Source organism: Vombatus ursinus, unplaced genomic scaffold, assembly GCF_900497805.2.
Source record: "Vombatus ursinus unplaced genomic scaffold, bare-nosed wombat genome assembly UNPS02014799.1, whole genome shotgun sequence".
Classification (NCBI taxonomy): domain Eukaryota; kingdom Metazoa; phylum Chordata; class Mammalia; order Diprotodontia; family Vombatidae; genus Vombatus; species Vombatus ursinus.
In genome coordinates, this window is record NW_020954577.1 from 37553540 (window position 1) to 37575352 (window position 21813).

The window sequence follows — 21813 nt, forward strand, 5'->3', positions numbered from 1 at the left end:
CACATAAAAATTAACACATACACACGTGTGTGTGTGTGTGTGTGTGTGTGTGTAAATTAGATTTTTTTTCCTGCTTGTCCCCAGAAAGTTGAGCTGGGCATTGTGAGTAGAAATTATACAGAGGTAAATTTGGGCTTGATCTAAGGAAAAACTGACTAATACTTGGAAATAAACAATAGTGCAATGGGCTGCCTGGGGAGGCTGGCTTCCCTTCCCCCTTCAGTAAAGGTCTGATGACCACTTCTGCCATAGTTGTAGAGTACCTCTACTTCAGCTACCCTTAGAGCAGATGTCTTCTGAGGTCCCTTCCAGCTGGCAGATTCCGTAACAGGGTTATAAGACGTTCTCTAGAGGTAGGGAGGATGGCCTGAGCCTGCAAGGAATTCTGGGAATTGGAGTTTTTCCATTCACCTTCTGAGGCAAGGAAATGGTGCATGATTTGGGATTGGGGCAGGAGAAGCCTGAGAAAAAGAAGAGAGATACACCTGAGTCCAGGCCATTCCTCCACCATCTAGAGGAGGTGTGACATGGCCATGCCAGTGCCGTGGGCTCCACGATGCCAGTAGTTAGTCCTTGCCACCCAACAGCTCGAGTTGGCATCATTTTATTTTGCTGCGTCCCAAACGATGGCACACCAGGTTATACTTACTATATCTCTCTTCTAACACTTTTTCATTCACATTTTTCACTGGAAGCTTTGTTCCAATGACCAAATGTATGCATGAGTTGGGGAATATGATGTTGCAAACAGAAAGCATTTCTTGGGCCTCATTGTCATATACCGTTTATGTTCCTGAGTTACATGTATCAAGACAAGCACCAAATTTATCAGCAGCCAGTACAATGTTGATGTTGGGGACACCAGTCTGTGGGTAGGCATTCTGTGTTACAGTGTTATTCTGTATATTCATTCACTCTGATACTCCATTCTTTCACAGCAAAGCTTAGATGCTGCCTCCTACACGAGGCATTCCTCGATTCCCCCTACTTGTTGAAATTACCTGGTATCTACTTTGTATTTGGGCAGCTAGGTGGCTCAGTGGATAGTATACCAGACCTGCAGTTAGGAAGACATGAATTCAAATCCAGCCGCAGACACTTACCAGCTGCGTGACCCTGTAAGGGCAAGTCACTTAACCCTGTTTGCCTGAGTTTCCTCATCTGTAAAATAAGCTAGAGAAGGAAATGGCAAAACACTCTAGGATCTTTGCCAGGAAAACTCCAAATGGGGTCACAAGGAGTCAGACAAAACTGAACAACAACTTTATATTTAGTTATCGGTGTATTTCCCGAACCCTCCCCCCACCTCCAATTGAATATAACTCCTTATATATTATATTATATTACTATATATATAAGTAAGCAGGCACTGCTTGCTTTTGTCTTTGCATCTGAGGGCCTGGTTTAAGTCCCTGGTACATAATAATAGCCAGTATTTATATAGTGAAGTAAATTTAGCAAAGCCATAATAGGCACTTAATGAGAATTGGCTTATTTTAATTCTGAAAGACTTTGGTTCAAGCCTAGTCCAGCAAGCTTTCTACATTTACAGTGATCCATTGTATTTACCTCTGGAGATTTGGAGCTGGAAGGAAGCTTAAGACACATCTTGTTGGACCCTCTTATTTTACAGATGAGGAAACTGAGGCCTAGAGTGTCTAAGTAACTTGCCCAGGGTTATGCAAGTAACAAGGGGCAGAGCCTGGATCTGAACCCAGAGCCTCCAGCTCCGAACCCTCCCCTCTTTCCACTGTACTAGAATATTCTGTGTATACAGAGAAGAGAAGCTATTTATTGAGTTCATTGTCTGGTCAGACATTTTATATGGGGTTTTACCCTGTAAGATAACAGTAAATAGACTGTTGGGTTGGGATTTCAGAGGTTGGAGATGCCTCCCAATATCTTTGCTACCTGCTGGCTAATGTTGCCATTTGAACCTCTGGCTTAAGGCACTAGATAGAATCAGGAGAGACCAGAGTTCAAATCCTCGTTGGAACCTTCCTAGCTATGTGACCTTGCGTATAACACTTAATCTCTCCAAGACTCAGTTTCCTCACTTGTAAAACAGGGATAATCATGTTTTCATTCCCTAGCTCATGGGGATTGTTAGTAGGAAGGTCTGCTAGATGTCTTAAAGTGTTCTGGAAATGGGAATTGTTATTTTCAAGGATAAAATGTAAGTTGGGAGCAGCAATATTCCAAGGGATTATTAACAACTGACACTTTAATGTGAGTGAGATCACAAGAGACGGGGACAGGACTTGTAATTTCATTAGTTTTGGACTCCTAGATCAGAAAACTCCCTCTGCCAAAGCCAGATGGTACAGTCTTAGTGGACTTTCTGGGGCTTTCCTGGTTCCCACAATGGCTCTCTAAACACTGGGCCACATCACCTCTTACTAAATGAAGCTAAGACCCCCCCCCCTTTCTTTGAGAGGAAGTTTTGATTCAGGTAAGTGGCGATGGAGCACTTCTTTCTAGACTGATTTTATATGACTTTCTTCACACATTCCATGTTCCAACGGACTTATTTGCTCTTCCCCAATCATGACATTTCATCTCCCACCCCTGTGACTTTGCCCAGGCTGTGCCCCATGCCTGGCAAACCAACCCTATTCATCTGTGCCTTTTAGAAGCCCTAGCTTTCTCCCAGGCTCAGCTAAAGTGTCCCCTCCCATATGCTGGAAGCCTTTCCTGATCTCTCCAGTTGGCGGACCCTTTGAAAAGTCTTGATACTTATTCGTATGTATTTTGTATCTACTTATCTATGTACATGTTTTTTTCTTCCTAGTAGAATGAAAACTCCTTGAAGGCAGAAAGTGTTTTGTTTCTGTTGTTGTAGCCCCAGCATCTAGCCCAGAACCTGGCTACAGCAGGCTTGCTGAATGGATGAAAGTCAAGTAGGTAAATGAAAGACTACCACGGGAAAGGGAAAGAGCTGGAAAATTCAGAGGCAGAGGAAGCTAGAAATAACCTTCACCATTTTGCTGAGAGCAGACCCCCTTTCAAACAGGCAATCCCGAGTTGGCTATGACATCGCTGACCCTGCCTTGCCTGGGTACAGACCATGCCCTGTGGGGGCCTCACCAGAAATTTCCTCTTCTGCTTCCAATGGCTGCCTTGTGCATTGGTGGCCACGTGGGCTTCCGTGACCGCTCGGATGAGCTCCCATTCCTCGTCTGTCGGCTCTGGCTTGTGCCCAATGGTTTTCTGCAGTTCTTCTCGGCGTCTCTTTTCTCGGTTTTCTTCTATCAGCTTCCTTTTTGCCAACCGTTTGCTGTCATCCAATACCACTGGAAGGAGGGAGAAGAGAAAGGCACATCAACACAGGAGACTGATTGCAACAGATCATCTGGACTGTTGCTTTCTTTTTCAGAAGCTGGGAAATGAACCCCGGGATGCCAAGCAGGGGAGCCCGTCAGCTCCCTAGGGAGCTTGGGCATCATCCTATGCAAAGTTTTCTCTTTCCTGCCCTTTGATGCAAATTGCTATAGAATGTTCATCATCCAGTCTAAGCCTTGGTGCAGAATCCCAAAGAGATAGTTAGCTTCGTGTGATGAGCCCTGATTCACACGAGTAGGTTAGCCTCCCTGAGGATGTCAGCTCAGTGCCCCAGGCAGCTGTCAATACCTTGAATTAAAAATGTGTGTGTGTGTGTGTGTGTGTGTGTGTGTGTGTGTGTATTCTCTATATGCCTATATTTCTACCTCCCCTATAAGCTATGGGGTTAGGATTTGAAGGATTTGACTCCTTCCACAGAGGACAAAAGGAAGGCTGCTGTTGCATGCTAGATGGGATGGACTCTCCAAGACAAATTTTTGGCAAGAGTTGCAAAGGATGGGTGGCCATGGATGGACTATGATCTGAATCGCTGAAGGGAACTTTCAATGATGAGATCACAGATTCCTCTGAGCATTTGATTATACTTATCCCCAGTGCCTAGGACAGTGCCTGGCATCCAGAAGGTGCTTGATAAATGTTTGTTAGTTGGTTGATACTTTGCATGTATATGTTGACTCCTTCAAAAGAGGAGCCAGTCAGTTCATCAATAAACATTAATTAAGTGCTTACCATGTGCCAGGCTTTGTGCTAAACACTGAAGCAAAAAAGAAAGGCAAAGATGCTAGAGGGGTATGCTATTTCCTTCTCCAGCTCATTTTACAAATGAGGAAACTGAGGCAAACAGGGTTAAGTGACTTGTCCAGGCCCACCCAGCTAGTATATGTCTGAGGCTGGATTTGAATTCAGGTCAGGCCCAATATCTACCATGCCACCTAGGTACCCCCAGGAATGACACATAGTAGGCACTTAATAAATGCTTGTTGATTGAACCCATGTCCTCAGACGCCAAGTTTAGTGTCGTTTCCAGCACATCGTACCTTCCTGGGTGAGTCATCTATGTCGACCTCCACCTGCCAACGATTGATTCTAATGCATCTAAAAACAGTATGATCATCATGGAGGATTCCCATTTTTGGTAGAAAGGAAAAATACAGACAAAAATCTACAAAGATTTCCCTCTAGTGGAACATGTTCTACTGTTCCTTGGACTCTCTTCCAACATCTCTTCTGTATACAATCTTGGTCTACCCATTAAGAACCACCTATAGGGAAACTAGATGAAGGGCCTTACTTGGGCTAAATCAGGGGTTCTTAATCATGCTTGTGTTACAGGCCAGTCTGGCAGTCGGGAGAAGCCTGTGGATTTCTTCTTGGAAGAATGGTTTATTGTCTACATTCATAATAAAAGAAAATGCTAACTTTCAGTTAGTGGTCAGTGAAAATTAAGATGCAATTTTCTTCCCATCCAAGTTCATAGACTCCTTGAAATCCATCCACAGACCCCTGGTTAAGGCCCTGATCTACATACTGTGAATCACAGTTTCTCTCCCCACTTTGGTATGAATATGGAATTCTCCACCCATGGAGAAAGCAGGCTTTTCATCCTCAATCAACCTGAATCTTGAGTCAAAGGATGTGCCATCACACATCACCTCTGCCTCTTGTATGCCCTGTATACCCTTGGGTAAATTGCTCAATCCCTCTGTGCCTCAGTTTCCTCATCTGTACAAAGATGGGACTGGATCCCCATCTGTGACACCATTCTGGTCATCACCGTCACACTGATGGAAGCACCAGGGTCAAACCCCCTGGCTCACTGAGAGGAGAAGTGAACTTTCAAGGGTTAATCATGTTCGGGCTTCCTCAGTATAGAATGTCTTCATGGCTAAAAATATTACAGACAACATGCCGTAATATTCCACTTCACATTCCTTGGGATTTTCTGAACACAGCGCCCTTTGCTGCTTCTGCTCCCTCCCACCCCTTCAAAGACAAACGTCATATTGATACTCTTCTGCCTGTGGTCAAGAGGATGGCTATCTTGTGGGTTACACTGGATAGATCTCTCACACAGGAAGGGCAATGCCATCATGGGGAAAACATGACATCAGAATGAGGAGATTAGCAGAAAAATCTTGTTTTATTACTTATAGCAACCAGGCAAAAATGGTTGGTGCTCAGAGAGAAAGAAGAAAGGAAAAACCATTTATTAAGCGCCCTCAATGTGCCAAGCTCTGTGCTAAGCACTTTACAGATATTATCTCATTTGATCCTCGAAACAACCCTGAGAGGTAGGTGTTCTTATCCCTATTTTACAGTTGAGGAAACTGAGGCAGAGATTAAGTGACTTGCCCAGGATCACACAGCTAGTAAATATGAGGCTGATGTGAGCTCAGTCTTCCTGAATCCAGGCCTAGCACTCACTCTGTCCACTACGTCATCCAGCCGCTACTTCTGATGCCCCAGCCTTGATAACGATCAATTCTAGAAAGACTTTTAGGATAACTGAGTCACCTCATGCCTATGTTAAAGTAGACTACTGTAGGAATCAGAATGATAGAATCTCCTAGTAGGAAGGAGTTTTGGTGGCCATCCAGGCCAAGGACAGAGATTAAAATCCTAGCTTTGCCACTTGCACCCTGGTAACCTTGGCCAAGTTGTTTGATCTCTCTGAGACTCAGTTTTCTAATCTGTAAAATGAGTGAGTTAGATTAGAGGAGCTCTAAGATTTTTTTTCCATTTCTAAATCTATCATCCAATAATCCATACATAAACAAAAATCTTTTCTATGACATACCGAGCAAGGGACCATTCAGCTCTGCTGGAAGACCGCCAAGGAGGGGGGACCTTCTACGTTGGAATAGTGCTAATGGTTGGAAAGGTTTTTCCTTCCTTTGAGCCTAAATTTTCCTCCAGGGATTGCTCTTCAGGCTCTGGAAGGGAGAGAGGCTCAGGACTGTCCTTGAGTAGTGTGACTCTCTCTATTCAGAGGAAAAAAAGGCAGCCTCTCCTCTGCCTTCCATTACCACGGCCATTTACCCCAGCCTATGGGGGCTTTCTTGGTTTTCTAGCTGCAATATGTCACCACACTCTGTCCCCCTCAACCCACCTTTGCTCAGAAGTCAAATAAAGATGGACTTACAATCGGTTGCCATGCCAACATAGATGCATTTCTTGAAGCGACATTCCTGGCACTGGTTCCGAGTGACTTTGTCTATTACACACTTTCCTTCATATTTACACGAATAGGATGGGTGGAGATTTTTCTGAATGGTTCTCCTAAAGAAACCCTAGGGGAGAAAGGAAACTCCTAGGTGAGAGAATTCAGGAGCATTCAGTTTTCTACCAACAAATGACCCGATTCCCCCCAGTTTCTAGTTCCATAATCCCTGATCCCCACATTACTTTGTACATATGTAATATTATTTTCCTCAACAGAATGTAAGTACTTTGAGGGCGGGGACTGTTTTGTTTTGTCTGGCATACAGGTGGCAATTAATAAATGCCACCTGAACAAAAGGATGGATAGATGGAGTCTACATTTATCTAGAAAGATGAACTTAACTGGTCTTAAAGGGCCTAATGATTAAGCTATGTATGTGTTATATAGATTATATATACATATTAAGTTATATATAGGAAAATCAGAACAACTTTTTCTAAAGACAGTTTGAAATACAGGTGAAGAATATGGCACAAAGGGGGCAGCTAATTGGCATAGTGGATAGAGCACCGACCCTGGATTCAGGAGGACCTGAGTTCAAATATGGCCTCAGGCACATAACACTCACTAGCTGTGTGATCCTGGACAAGTCATTTAACCCCATTGCCTAGCCAAAAAAAAAAACCCCAAAAAACAAAAAAACAAAAACAAAAACAAGAATATGGCACAGGGTTTCCCAATTGCCCTTTATCTAGTGCCTTTCTTCTGTTGATTATCTCCAATTTATCTTGCAGTTTGTATGTAAGTGCTTACATGTTATCTCCCCCACTAGACTATGAGCTCCTTGAGAGCAGGGACTGGGGTTTTTTTTGGCTATTTTTTTGTATCCCCAGTGCTTAGCACAGTAGGCTTGGTACATAGCAGGCATTTATTAAGTGCTTACTGACTGATCTCAGAATCAATATATTTTAGTGTTGATTCAGGGAGAAAGGACTTGGAAATGTGATAAATGGATTGGCAAAAGATGAATCCAGAATCTGCCTTTTTTTCCCCCAGGTGCTGAAAATGAACATAATTCCATTTCTTAGGGTCTTGTGTGATTCTGTGGCCAAGTATAGCTTCTTTAAGCTGGCTTAAATGGCTTCCTGGTTCACATAGGAGAATAAAAGAGAAGGAAACTAAATCACAGTAAATGCAGTTAGGGAGCATAGCAGACAGAGCATTGCATTTCGAGTGAGGAATACTCAAGTTAGAATTCTGCCTCCGCCACTTATTTATGTGACTGTGGGCAAGTCACTTAACCTCTTTCAGACTCAGTTTCCTCACCTGTAAAATGGGTTTAAAAATAGCATCTACCTCACAGGGTTATTATAAGGATCAAATGAGATTACATATATAAAGTACTTTGCAAACCCTTAAGTGCTCCATAAATATTAACTATTGTTACTAACATGGGGTTCATTTAAAGTAAGCCCAACTTGTAGATCACAGATCTCAGGTTGGAAGGGCATTTAAAGGTCACTCAGTCATCTAGTCAAACCCCCTCATTTTGTGGATGAGGAAACTGAAGTCCAAGAAAGTTGTATGATGTGCTTAAGGTCATATAGACAGCAGGAAGCAGATCTGGGGGTCTAAACCTCGGTCTTGTGATTCCAAAGCCAGGGCCTTCACACTGCCCAGCAAGGCCTTTGGTTTCTTATTCTTGAACCTGATAGAAACCAGCTTCGATACTCTGCAAACACCAATACATGAGGGCAAAAAGCTCTCAGCTTCCTCCCAAACGTCTTCCATAATCTATAGGACTTGGTGATTTCATCTTGAAATGCTTCCTCTACTCAGTACTCATTCTCTACATCTACCAAAGTAAGCACACTTATTGATTCCCTGATGCAACAAGGTTATAGCAAAAGGAAGAGTGTGTGTGTGTGTGTGTGTGTATGTGTGTGTATGTGTGTAACATACCTCACTTTGGAAGGGGCTACTATAAACTTTCCTAATGCTGCCTCTTAGCTTTGGGCTGTCTCCTAGACAACATCCATTGATAGAGAAAATCCTCAAATCTCATAGATTAGTCCATATTTGCAATCTAATGCCAAGTTCAAGGTGAAAACTTGGTCAATAACTAACTGGAACAATGGAATCTTCACATTCCTTTGTGGAAATGTCACAGAATAGAACTTTTTGAGCTGTTCTCAATAAAATTCCCAATATTTCTTACTTTTCTGCCACCCAAATGGTGGGAGTCAATGTGCTAGTGGACCCTAATTAGCCTGTTTTTAGTTATGCATGACAATCTCGGTTCTAGTTTCTTTACTTATCCATTTTCACACATGTATACACATTCTTATACACAACCACACAAGAATGTTTTCTTATAGTAACAGCATTAAAGATACAATTTTTAAATGAGATAAATTAGCAGAGGAAAATATAGGAAAAGGCCTCTGGTTTTGCTCTGAACTTACTCTGAGATTTTGGCTATGGGATGGTCTCTCAAATTTTGTGTTCTTTTTATAACGTGAAGGTACACCCATGACAAGAAAGCTGTCACATTTTGTTTGAGTTTCCCACATTTTTAATATTAAATCCATTGCAATGAATGATGTGGATGTATTATAGGATTGCAAAAAACTGTACATTTAATTAGCAGCTGTTGGCATTCTGGTATTGTACATTCCCAGGATGCAGTGAAGTTGTATGCTTTTAAAACATGTGGGCCAAAGATAATGAAAATAGTACATTCAATAAGGTTAGGACCATAACAATGACAGTGTGTTAGGTCACACCAGAATTGTAATTAGATTGTGGGCAGAGGAGGTTTGGCCTATAGCACTGAAATTTAGGGGGCAAGTAGGTGGTGCAGTGGAGAGGGTGCCAGGCTTGGAGTCAGGAAGACTCCTCTTTCTAAGTTCAAATCTGGCCTCAGACACTTATTATCTGTATGACCCTGGGCAAGTCACTTAACCCTGTTTGTCTCAGTTTCCTCATACGTAAAATGAGCTGGAGAAGGAAATGACCAACCACTCCAATATCTTTGCCAAGAAATCCTCCCCCAAAATGGGGTCACAAGAAGTCAGACATGACTGAAATGACTGAATAACAATAGCAAAATGATATTTAAAGGGTGGAAAAACTTGGAATCAAAGAATCTCAGAGAAGAAGGGGACCTCAAAAGCCATACAATTCAACCTCTTCTTAAAAGGATTTCCTCTAGCAGTATGGAACAACACAGCACAGTATCTCATTAGCAAGAAAAATGAATTAGATTAAGAAGCTATCAGATCATCGACCCCATCAGTAAGCCACCAGCACAACCAATTCTCATTTCTGCACAACTAAATTTACTTAACTACTTTATGTTCTTTTCACATCATGAATTGCAAAACTGATTTGAGGGCTCACTTCTTGCTGTTTGCCCCAGCTGCAAAAACTGCTAGATTATGGCTCTGGGTCATGCATTGAAGGCCCAATTGACCAAAATCCCAATTCTTGAATCTGTGGCTAGAAAATGGGCCACCTAGTGAACTCTCTCTCCCTCAACCTTGACCCTCTTCCATCTTCCCCACCCCCATTGCCATTTCCCAGCCAGCATTACTTAGATGCAGGAGAAGGTTCTGATAGCAATGAGAGCATAAAACCTCAGATGCAGAGCAGGAAGGATCCTGGGAGATTATCTAGTCCAACTCTATCCTTTTACAGAGGCAGAATCTGTTCTCCAGGAATGGACAAATTACTTATTGGTATAATGAAAACAGCCCTGACCTCAGGGCCAGATAACCTAGAGGTCCAAGTCCAAAGTCTTCCATTTCTTTCCAGTGTGACCTTAGGTAAGTCACTTCAAGGGCTTCAGGGGCTGTTCCTGGGGAAACATCTATATGCCTGCCCATTCTAGAGGAAGCATTGTGACTCAGATCTGGCTGGAGATCTTCCAGCCCATATGAAAGTTGCCCCTGCTATTGCTGGGGGGTATAAGCCATATGTGGACCATGGCAAAGTAAGGCTTGGCCAGTGATCATGGGGATCTCTTTTTTATTCTTTCTTTGACACTGATTTAGGCACCCCCGGGTAGACTGGGGTGGAGTAAGTGTATGGCAGGGCCAGAGTCTGTGCATAGGCATTATAAGAAGGGTATGGTGCAGGCACCTCTTTGGGAGAGTTCTCCTCTCATTGGCGTTCCAAGCACTGCCACCCTGGGTAATGGAGGGAAGTCTCACCTTTGACAGTTTCCATCTTCCATCCCTAAGTGGGCTCCTTTTGGAAGTTTGAGGGGCATTCCCTCGATTATGCCCACTTTATTATGGTCCTTGAAATGTATCAATGTATTACTGCCAGGTTATGGTCTTACAATCATAGACTGGGGTAAGGTTGGTGGGGGGAGGGGAAGTCACTGTGCTAAAGAATATGTCAGATGCTACTTCCTAGCCCTGTCATCTGTCCCAAAATACATTTCTCAAAAAAGATGTGTCTCAAAGTGGACTTGAATAGATGACATTTTAAAGAGTTTATTTAGAAAAATGTCTGCAGATGCATCCCTGAAGTCCCTACCTGTGGTTACAAAGAGCTGCCAGGGCATGAAAAGTGTTACATTTTTTATTGTATTGGGTGAATGGGGACATTATTTAAATAATGAGAAAAGATAGGATTTGGAGGATTCTGGTGAACTGATGGGGCATACATGTAAATGAGATTGAGAGTCAAGGTCACCTTCTCCTTTGGATGGGATTTGGATGGCCAAGCACCAGCTCAGAAAGCTGTTTTTAAAAACTTATGTCATCTTTAATGCTTCCACTCTCACAACCTGTTGTAATGTTCAGGATGGCGGGCCCTGGGATCCCCACGACAACCAATTGATGCTACTGTCCTTCGCCTATGAGGCTGATTCTGAGGTCTGGAGGAAGCATAGATTGTGCCAGGGCTGACTTGATTCCATCTGTACTGCTCGGCAGAGTCAGAGAATTTGGAATCTTTTTGTGAAAAAGAGTTTTTTTTTGTGGGAAAAGACCTTTTGTTGTTGCTGTTTTGCAGAATAATAATTATAAGTATATTATAACAGAAACATTTTCAATTTTTTTATGCTGTCTTAAGGAGAAAAGCAACCTTGAAATATTTGGAAGAAGTCATTTGGCAAAGTATCCCCTCTCCCTCTTCTTAAACTGATTTGAACTATTCTGGCCTCCCCGATATCTCTCAGCCCCCATCCCAAGTTTTTGGAAGACATAATTGGTCTAGAAACAGGATCAGCATTTGGGATTTGGCCAGGTACAATCAGTGCCTCCCCTCTTCCCTCCTCCCCCTCTCCCCTTAAGGAGTCCTAGGCCATGTTGGTTTATTATAGGCAGCCGTAGCTGACTCTGGCCAAGACAGACATGCTCTACTAACTGAGGAAGAGAAGCACATGCTTTTTCTGACCTTATAATAAGGGTTTGCTATATATATATGTACTCTTACATTGAACCCTGGATCTGATTCTCTATGGTGCCCGAATCGATGTCTACTGGTAAGTTTGGTGCTTCAGGAAACACATGGCTTTTAAAAAGTCATTGAGGGGAGTAGGAGTAATTGCTTTTCATGTGCCTCCTTTTTTTGTTCTCAACTGAGGATCATAGACTTGGAAGAGGTCCTCCCTCCCCTTCTGGATCATCCAGTCCAATCTCATCATTGTGCAGACAAGAAAATCAAGTCCAGAAAGGGTAAGAATGTAAGCTCCCTGAAGGCAGGCACTGTTTCATTTTTGTCTTTGACTCAGCACAAAGTGCTAAAAAAAATACTCGTTAATTGATTAGTAGATTAAGTGATTTGCCTAAAGTTATATAGTGGCTAATTTGCTTCTTTTAGTTCTCACTGGTTTAGAAAAATCAATTACAGATTTAATAATCTGATAAAAATTAGAAATATGATCAGAAATTTGAACCTAGGTCCTTGTCCAAATCCAGACTAGCTACTTCATGGAGATTCTAGGAAATAACTTCAACACCAATCCAAACATCCAAATTCAGTTAGAATAAAACTCCAGTTCTCTAGACTAAGAAGAAGGAAGGCCTGGTCTAAAATAGTGAACCTACAGAGCCATTTAGAGAAATACAATTTTACTATTTTCAAAGAAATATAATCGTTCAAACTAATGTTTAAAAAATTGTTTCCCAGAGAGAGGGCCTGCTTTAGTGAAGTAAAGACTCACTTGTAATTATCACTGTGGATTTGCCTATAATCAATGCGCTCCGGCCCTTAAGAATGATTTCTCCATGTAGGAGAAGGCAACCCTTAGCCTAGCCCTGGTTAAATCATCAGAAATTCAAAATGAGCTGGAGAAAATGGGGTCTGATCACACTCACATTTTAAAGAACATCTCAGTAGATTTAAGACTGTTGTCTCAGAGACCAGTGCTCTACTGTGTCATCCCAATATTTCTCGTGTGCTGACTGACAGGCCCATTTAATTTAATTTAAATTTAATTTAATTTAGTGTACAGATAGGAGGAAGCAGGATATTCCCATGAAATATCTACCATTAGAGAACTGACTTCCCACCTTAGCCTGGCAGAGGCCCCATGTGCCAATTATCTGACCATGTATAGTGTATGACTATGTATTTACTTATATATATATATATATATATATATATATATATATATACACATATAGTGTATGGTCATGTATATGACTATGTGTAGTCTCTTAAAATGCCCTTTGCTAAGATGGCCAAGGTGAGCTTGTTGCTTAGACCAGAGATGATCTTATTATTCATTTTAATACCCTAGGGTAATTTTTCAGAGTGAATTTTGTAAACTGAGTTAGAATACACATACATACATTTTCCTCTTTTCTTAACCTGAAAGATTTTTCTGTCTATAATCATTTTTCAACTAGTAAAATGTCGATCTCAGTCTTCATTTTGTAATGAAGTGAACTTTAAGTTGCTTTTCCAGAAAAAAACTTCATTTCAATCCAACAATATTTAAACTTTGTTTCAGGAGGTGCATAAGCTGTGGCTAAACTGGGTAATTCGGCATGGTACTATAAAAGCTGTTTCTTCAAAGCATAAAAATGAATTTGTAGGACTGCAATTATCTACTGAATATTTGCTGTGTACCCAGATTATGTGGATAATCAAAGACCATAATAGAAATACCAGTGGCCTCAAAGAGGCTTGCTAATGGAGTTCTCAAAGGTTCACCTGATTTCCTCTCTTAGTAGGAAGTTTATGCCTTCAACTAAGTAAAATGCATCTTCTGAAATCAAGTGTATGGGTATAAGCTGGTTTGTGGCATTTCTGACCCGCTGTCTGATGTTGCTTGATGTTATCTTCCTTTTCTTAACCTAATGAGACTGGTTTGCTTTTGGTTACAACACGAGGTATAAATGAATGTTAATGGCTGAATTTAAATAAGAGGAGTGTCCCAAGGAGTGGGGATTAAGTTAAATGTAGTACCTGGAGTTTGAGTGCTAAGTAGACTCTGAGGGGATAGTGGTTACCTAAATTCAAAACGGGAAATAGAGACATATTGTGATAATGGAATGTGAAATCACCTACATAAAAAGGTAACAGGGAATGACAAATGAGGGTAAACTAACACAGAAAATATTAAAGACGCTTGTTTGTGCAATTTATCAAATGCCTACAACAATGCTGATTGGAAGAAGTGAGACCCTGACGATATCCCATCCCATATTTTTTAGTTGTCATTGGTTTTAAAAATCAATTCAATACTATTAAAAATGAGTAATGGATGGTTACTGGATGGTTATGGGCAACAGATGTTGCAGTCCAGGCCTAATCTGCGATTCCATGGATGTGATGTTCATGCACCAGAGCTTTCTGTCACGAAAAAAGGAGCTGGCTTGCTCGAGTCATCCAGCTGGATTATTTACCTTGCAGCCTTCACAAGTGATGCACCGGTAGTGATAACCAGTGGCTTTGTCACCACAAACTACACATAGCTCGTCCTTGTCTAAGTAACTGGGTATGTACCCTGTGAAGGAGGAAAAAAAAAGGAGCATGAAAAAAAGGGAATGACATGTTAGACGTCAAAGACACACCACACCAGGGACTGCTCAGAGCCAGAGCCAGCTGGCTGCCTACAAGCCTAGGCGGGACTCCCCAAAGAGAACTCATGCAATGCAAAAGTCATGTCTTCACACAACCAGTGTCATAATCTTCAACCCCAGGGTGTGTTTACATGCAACATTATCACCTCCATTGTCATCTTTGTGCTTATGGAAAAAGGAGATGGAGAAGAGGGAGACTGAACATGGTAGCAAAAACCTGTTGGATTCTGGGAGTCACTGTTTGGATTCTTGAGCTGATAAAACTGCCTTTATCCCCATCAAGTCTTTTCAGGGTCTGGTCTTGGCAGTTAATGCCAAAGCAAATTGGATTCTGTTTGGGATCGCAGGCACTACGCAGTGGCACAGAAATATTTCCAGGCTGGACAGGATCCCAGATTAGTGAATCCAAGTGTCTCCTTTTATAGAGGAAGCTTGTCCAGCATGACACAAATTTGTGGCAGAAATGGGGCTCAAATCCAGGTCAAAGAAATTGGACTTCCAGTCCAATAAAAACAATTTAGGTTAATTGTCTCTATTGGAAAGATTTAACTTTTAATACAGACTGAATGAATTAATGGATTTATCTACACAGAGACAATTATTTAGGTTTATAATTATATGAAGTGGAATTTCTTCCCCACCAAAAAAAAAAAATCCAGACCCAGTAGGGAATGAATGGGAGGAACTGAGATATAGGATATAAGAGGCAGCATGGTGCCCTGGATTTGACGTCAAATCATAGATCTTTCACTTACTACCTGTGTGACCTTGGACAATTCCCTTAGCTTTTCAGTTAGCCTCAGTTTCCTTCTCTGGAAAACAAAAGGGTTGAACTAGATGATCTCTGCTCTAGATGATCTTCCCACTCTAAATCTATGATTCTATGGTCTTAGTCCTAAAAAAGAAGTCCAAATTAAATTACGAAGACTCTAGTTGCTGTTAGTAGACTTCCTGTTTTCTCTTTGGAGCAGTCAGTAGAACCTGACCACTGTTAGCCCACTTCTCACCTGTCTTTGTCTGTTTTGTTCCCATCTGGGTCACTAAACACGTGTGTGTGCATACACATGAGAACTGACCATGAGAATGGTTGATTCCGTTTACTATGTGAGCCCTAGAAGTCTATCTCCTTCTGACTATTGAGCGTTGCATGGAGCCTGGCCAGATTCAGAAATCTAACCCACACATGACTTAGGGGATGGGGTGGAGGGAAAAATAGCTATGTATATATAGATATGCATGTATATACACACACATACACACACACCACACACACACACACACACACACACACACACACACACATATATTTCTCTCTCCTGATTATGGCTCTTCCTAAAGTCTTTTTAGTCATCAAATGCCTAATTATTTTCAGGGAAAGTTACTTCAGGGCAGAATGATAGGAGAGATTTACCATACTCTTCATAACATTTTCCCAACTTTTTTAATTTAAAAACTGAGATCAAATTTGTCGCTCAGAAAAGTCGCCTTGAAGAGAAAACTAGAAGAAAAGTGAAACTTTCTATAATTCTTCAGAACTTTTTTTGTTAGAAATATCCAGCATCTTCTTTTAGGGGATGGTCCAGATAATGATGACGATGATGTAATAATAGCTGCCATTTATACAGGACTTTATAGTACAGATAGACTCATAGACTTGGAGCTGGAGGGGACCCTAGTGACCATCTAGTTCAAACTTTTTATTTTACAGATGAGGAAACTGAGGCCCAGAGAGGTTTGGAGGCAGTAAGGTGGTACAGTTCACAGGGTGTCAGACTTAGAAATCAAGAAGATCTGAGTTTGAATCCAGTCTCAGATAGTTCTTCCTCATTGTGTGATACTGGGAAAATCATTTCAGTTTCTGAAATGAGGATAAGAAGAGCACCTACCTCCCAAATGAGCTAACGTATGTAAAGTGCTTTCCAAACCTCAAAGGGCCATGCTAGCTATTTTTTATTAATAAGTGACTGCCCCAAGGTCATACAAGTTACAGAGTTAGGTTTCGAACCCAGGTCCTATGACGCCAAACCTAGCATTTTTTCCATTGTGCCACACTGTCTTAAAGATAAAATCATTCAGAAATCAATTTGCCAGCTACCTGTGCTTCATTTAAAGGCTAGATGGCTTTTCCGATTTGTCTTTGTATCATGCGAAAACAAAGATTAATCCAGTCAGTTAACTCCCATGTGTTTCAAAGCATCATCAGTGAAAAATTGGAAGCAGTCAGTCATTAGATGGGTTGAAGAGAAGGAAGAAAAAAGATGGTCCCGGTCTCCTCTTTCATTCCACTCTTTGTGACCAATCTGGGATTCTCACCCTGATTATTTTCCTTCTCAACTCTGGGGAAGGGTGCATGTTGGGGATGTGATGGAGGCAGGCACAGAGAGGAAAGAAAAAACAGAAAGCAAGAGAGGAAAGGATGTGTGTGGGGTGGCTCTAGAGAATCCAGAAGTGGAAGAGTGTAATTAACGCTGCCGCCAGAGCTCACACATCCTGAGAAGAGAGGGGTGCCACTTTGGCAGGGTCAAGAATCCGAATCCATAGGAGGGATGCATGTTCTGTGGTGCTACCGCTTCAGTGAAGGAGAGATTGGTGACCTAGTTACTGAGATAAGGATTGATCAATCAATCAGTCAATCAATCAACAAACAATGATTAAGCACCTCTCATGGGCCAGGCACTGGGGATACAAATAAAGTGAGCCAGTCCCAGAGGACTGATAGTGGTGATTGATGGTAGTGAGGGAGCTTTGGCTGATATTGTGTTAGGGGCAGGTAAGAGATGCAAAACTCTGATTGGTTGGAGGCAGCCAGCTGGTCTTACAGATAGACAATCAGACTTTCAGACATTCAGACAGACAGACTCATCAACTACTTTGAGAATAGTTCACAGTTTGAGTTCTAAATGTCTAGGAAAGATTTTAGTGGATTCAGCAAAGTTCCAGGTAATTGGACCACAAAGAGACAGCTGTAGATTGGCAAATGAAGTCAACCTGGCATAGGAGAAAGTTTTATCTTTTGTAGAAAGTCTAGATCCCCTCATTGCAGTGGACAGGGCATGTCCAGATCCAGCCCCATCGAAGGGGCCACATCCTTTAGCGATGGAGATGTTCCCTTTCAAGGTTCTAGGTTTCTGTTTTGCTTGGGTTACTTGGGTTAGACATACCATCAGCTATAGGGTGGAGAAGCTATCAGCTACAGAGCCATCTCCCCCCGTAGAGGAGCAGGGACTGGACCAGTGATTTCATTGATGTAAAGAACTTCTGGGGGAAGGCACTCTCTCCACCAAAGCAGGTTGGTGCCACGGCAGCTTATAGTTTTAAGAGGGTTGTCTAGAAGAGCACGAAGTTAAGTGACTTACCCTAGGGTCACAAAGCAGCACTGGACTCAGGTCTTTCTGGCATCAAGGCCATCTCCCTCTCTACTAGGCTATACCTCTTTTCTTTCTCCTCCACATACAGAGGTGAAAACTGGAAATCTGCACACAGACACTGAGCCTAGGTCGCAGAAATGGGCAGGACTAGGTCATTGGTTTACCTGAGTTGTGTGCTTCCTTTGAATTCTCAATGATCCACTTTGGGCTGTGCCATCCTGGCTGTAACCCTCCCCAAGTAAACTCTGGTGTCCCCTTCTCCATGCACAATTCATTATGTTCCCAGCTTACACAATTGCTGAGCCTCAAGTCCCTTGGGCACCTCAGTCTTGTGGGTAATTGATGGAGTGAATACTCTAATTGAAGAAGACATAGCAACAGCAACAGGATAATTCAGAAGGCCCTCATCCCCACCACAGACTCCGGGAGCCTTTCCATGATAATAAGCAAAATAAAAAACAATACAAACTGGGCTTTGTGCCTAGAGAATTAACTGCTCATCAAACACTGTGTGTGGCTGGGTGGATGGAGGACGGAGAGAGAGAGAGGGAGAGAGGGAGAGGGAGAGAGAGAGAGGAGAAGAAGAAGAAGAAGATGATGATGAGAAAGAGGCAGAGAGAAGAGAGGCAGAGACAGAGAGAAGAATGAGAGAGAGAAGCAGATAGAGACAGAGACAGAGAGAAACAGAGAGAAAGAAAGAGAGAGACAGAGAGACAGGAAGAGACAGAGACACACCAAGAGAAGGCTAAAGTTTAAAATTTCCATAAAGGTACTAAACAAGGGAACTGTATTAGCTAGTCCTCTGGAACTGCCAGGGCCCCACAGCCAACACAAGTGCAGAGGATTTTTGCAGGTGCAAGCAACAGGCCGTAGAACCCGAGGCTGGGCAGATTCAGCCTGTTGGCTGTCAGGGCTCTGGAATCCTGTTCCCACCCAAAGTTCATTATTGTTGTTGTTGTTGCTACGGCCCATGTTTAACTCCTTGGCACCACGTCCCCAAGACTGAAGCCGAGGCCTTGAACATCGTAACATCCTGTTCTTGGCCCCTGTTTCTCTCTGGATGGACCGCCTTGCTGTGACTTGGCCGGGACATGACATCTCCTCTTCTGGAGCTGTCAGCACCCTTGAAATCGCCTGTTGGTGGCATGGAAGCCGGCCTGATCCCACCACTGTGTATCAGGAACTGAAGAAAATGTGCTCTGATCCCCTACAGAAACCAGATTCCCAAATCAAGTCTGTAGGATCGTAGGATGAGACATTACAGACTATGAGCTGGAGGGGTCCTCAAATGCCATCTAGCCTAGGGGTTCTTAACTTCTTTTTTTTTTTTTGCATTATAGACCCCTTGGGCATTCTGGTGAAGCCAAGGACCCCTTCTCAGAATAATGTTTTTAAATATATAAAATAAAATACATAGCATTATTTTTGTTGCTGAATACAAACCGAATACGTAGCATTATAAAAGAAACAAGTTAGAAATAAATGATACACAATTATAAATAAATCATAAATAAAGATGTAATTTTTTTTCTCATCCAAGTCCACAAATACCCTGAAATCTATCCACAGACTCCCTAAGGGGTCTGTGGATGAGAGGTTAAGAATGCTTAACCTAGTCCAACCCTTTTGGTTTTACAGTTGGGGAAACTGAAGCACAGAAAGGGGAAAGTGAGTTATTCATGGTCACATAGTAGCAAGAGGCAGGGCCAGACTTTGAGTCTAGGTCCCTTCACTTCAAATTGAAATTTCCTTCCACTCCACCCTTTCTCCAAATTCAAGTGAAACCTCAGGGACAGAAGACAGTTACCTATGTGAACACACGTGAAGGAATCATGGTTGAAACATGAATGTCTCTGGAAGCTTGCAGATATTAATGTAGCACAATTTATTTTCATTCCTCTATTATTTGACATTTAGATGGTTTTGATGTTTTTTCTAATTGTAAATAATGCTGCTATAAAAACCTTGAAGATGCTTATCTCTCCTGGTAGGCCACTCATCAATAAATAAATATTTCTTGATCAGAATCTTCTGATTTGTGATTAATTTTTTTTGTCAAGGGGTGCCTTGGCAGAGTCCTTTCCCTTCCCCGCTCCGCTATCTAGAATGCTCCTCCTTCTCACTTGCTCCTCATGGAATCTCCAGCTACCTTAAGAGACACCTCAATGCTCCCTTCAACATAAGGCCTTCCCTGATCCCTCCAGTTACAAGAAGTCTCGCCTTTCTGAAATTATTTCTGACCACTTTGCATACTTTGCATACACTTTGTATAGAGAGGCAGTATGGAGTATTGGTATGACCCTGAGCAAATCGCTTAACCAGGGGAGTGCAGAAGATAGAATGCTAGACCTGGAGTATGGAAGACCTCAGTTTAGGTCCAAACTTAGACACTTACTAGCTGGGTGGCACTGGACAAGTCACTTAACCTTTGCCTCAGTTTCCCCATCTGTAAAATGGGAATGATAATAGTGTCTACTTCTCAGGGTTGTAAGGATAAAACAAGATAATATTTGTAATGTGCTTTGCAAATCTTAAAGCACTATATAAATATTGTTATTGTTCCTGACCTGTAGTAGAGCCTTCCAAGCTCATATTGTTTTGATCAGCCACGGTTGGACACAATGTACCATGACCCCAATATAGTGATGTCATTTTGGTCTTCTTTGAGAAAGAATGACAACTACCTATTATTATTATTATTATTATTATTATTATTATTGTTATTATTACCTTTAGTATTCCAGGCAACTCTCTAAGACAGAGGATCTTAACCTTTTTTTGGAGGTTAATGGCAGTCTGGTGAAGCACACAGGCTTTTTAGACATCTTTTTAGGATAATTTTAGAACTCCTTTTAGAATAATTTAAAAAAATTGGTAATTAAAGGAAATGTTACATTTTGGTTAGAGGTTACTGAGTATGAAGATACATTTTTTTCTCATCCAAGTTCATGGTCATGATGAAGTCTATCTGTGGGGAGTCAATGGATCCCAGGTTAAAATCCAGGCTCAAACTGCAGAGCTTTGTTTTGGTGAAAGGAATTTAATCACTGGGAGTTTTCCTCCACCAATGAAATCACATGTCTCGTCCCCTACTACTCCCCCCACCATAAAAAAGTAAATACATGTTGACTTCCACCCACCCCAACTAGAATGTGAGCTCTTTGAGGGGATAATTTATTTTATTTTTGTTTTTTCTTCCTCCAAATACCTAGCAGAGTGCTTTGCACACAGTGTACGTAAAGTCAGTAGTGAACTGATTCAAGTGGATATTTCATATAAAATGAATGATAAGGATTCTTATAGGTGTCTTAACATAGCTGGTAGTACACATAAGACCTCACTTCCCAAGTAAGTATAACTACTGTCATGCCTTATTACCATCCCCACCTTTCCTCTCCTTTTCTCTCCCAAACATTCCACAGAAATCACACAGTTGTCAACAGGACATTGGCTCCAGTAGGAGAGTGAGAAGCTATCACTAAAAGGGTGAAGCAATCTCAAGTAACTCCCTGGCTCTGTGACACTGGTTGTCACTTAATAAGGTTGACTCAACAAGCAGTAGAAGCTAGAGTTTCTCCTAGGCACTGTACCTAGAATTCCAATGAATGCATCAGTCCCTATAATGGTACCACAAATCCAGTTGTTAAATGATCTACAGAGTTTTCCAAACCAACCTCAAAAATTAGCATAAAAAATTCTGTGGATGGCCGCTTGAGAGTAGTTAGATGATTCACATTTGATGGTCCTGTGGATTCCAGGGTCTCTGGAAGTAGTACCATTGTCCCCCAGGGCTGTTCAGTCCTCAGGCTGGGATTGATTGACCTCGACCAATTATGACCCAAGACAATGAGCTAGGAGGATGAGTTCAGTGGCCCCTGGGCCCTCACTACTCGCA

At 41.9% G+C, this 21813-nt stretch overlaps 1 protein-coding gene across 8 annotated transcripts in view; it reads right to left on the reverse strand.

Moving 5' to 3' along the window:
* Window positions 1–21813, reverse strand: part of THRB (thyroid hormone receptor beta) — a 391398-nt gene that overhangs the window by 16877 nt on the left and 352708 nt on the right. For all 8 annotated transcript variants that reach the window (XM_027871970.1, XM_027871973.1, XM_027871969.1 and 5 more), the window contains 3 exons: window positions 14374–14474; window positions 6485–6632; window positions 3088–3293 (listed from right to left, as the gene is read on the reverse strand). In XM_027871970.1, coding sequence (XP_027727771.1) covers window positions 3088–3293; window positions 6485–6632; window positions 14374–14474 — 455 coding nt within the window. The remainder of the gene's footprint in view (window positions 1–3087; window positions 3294–6484; window positions 6633–14373; window positions 14475–21813) is intronic.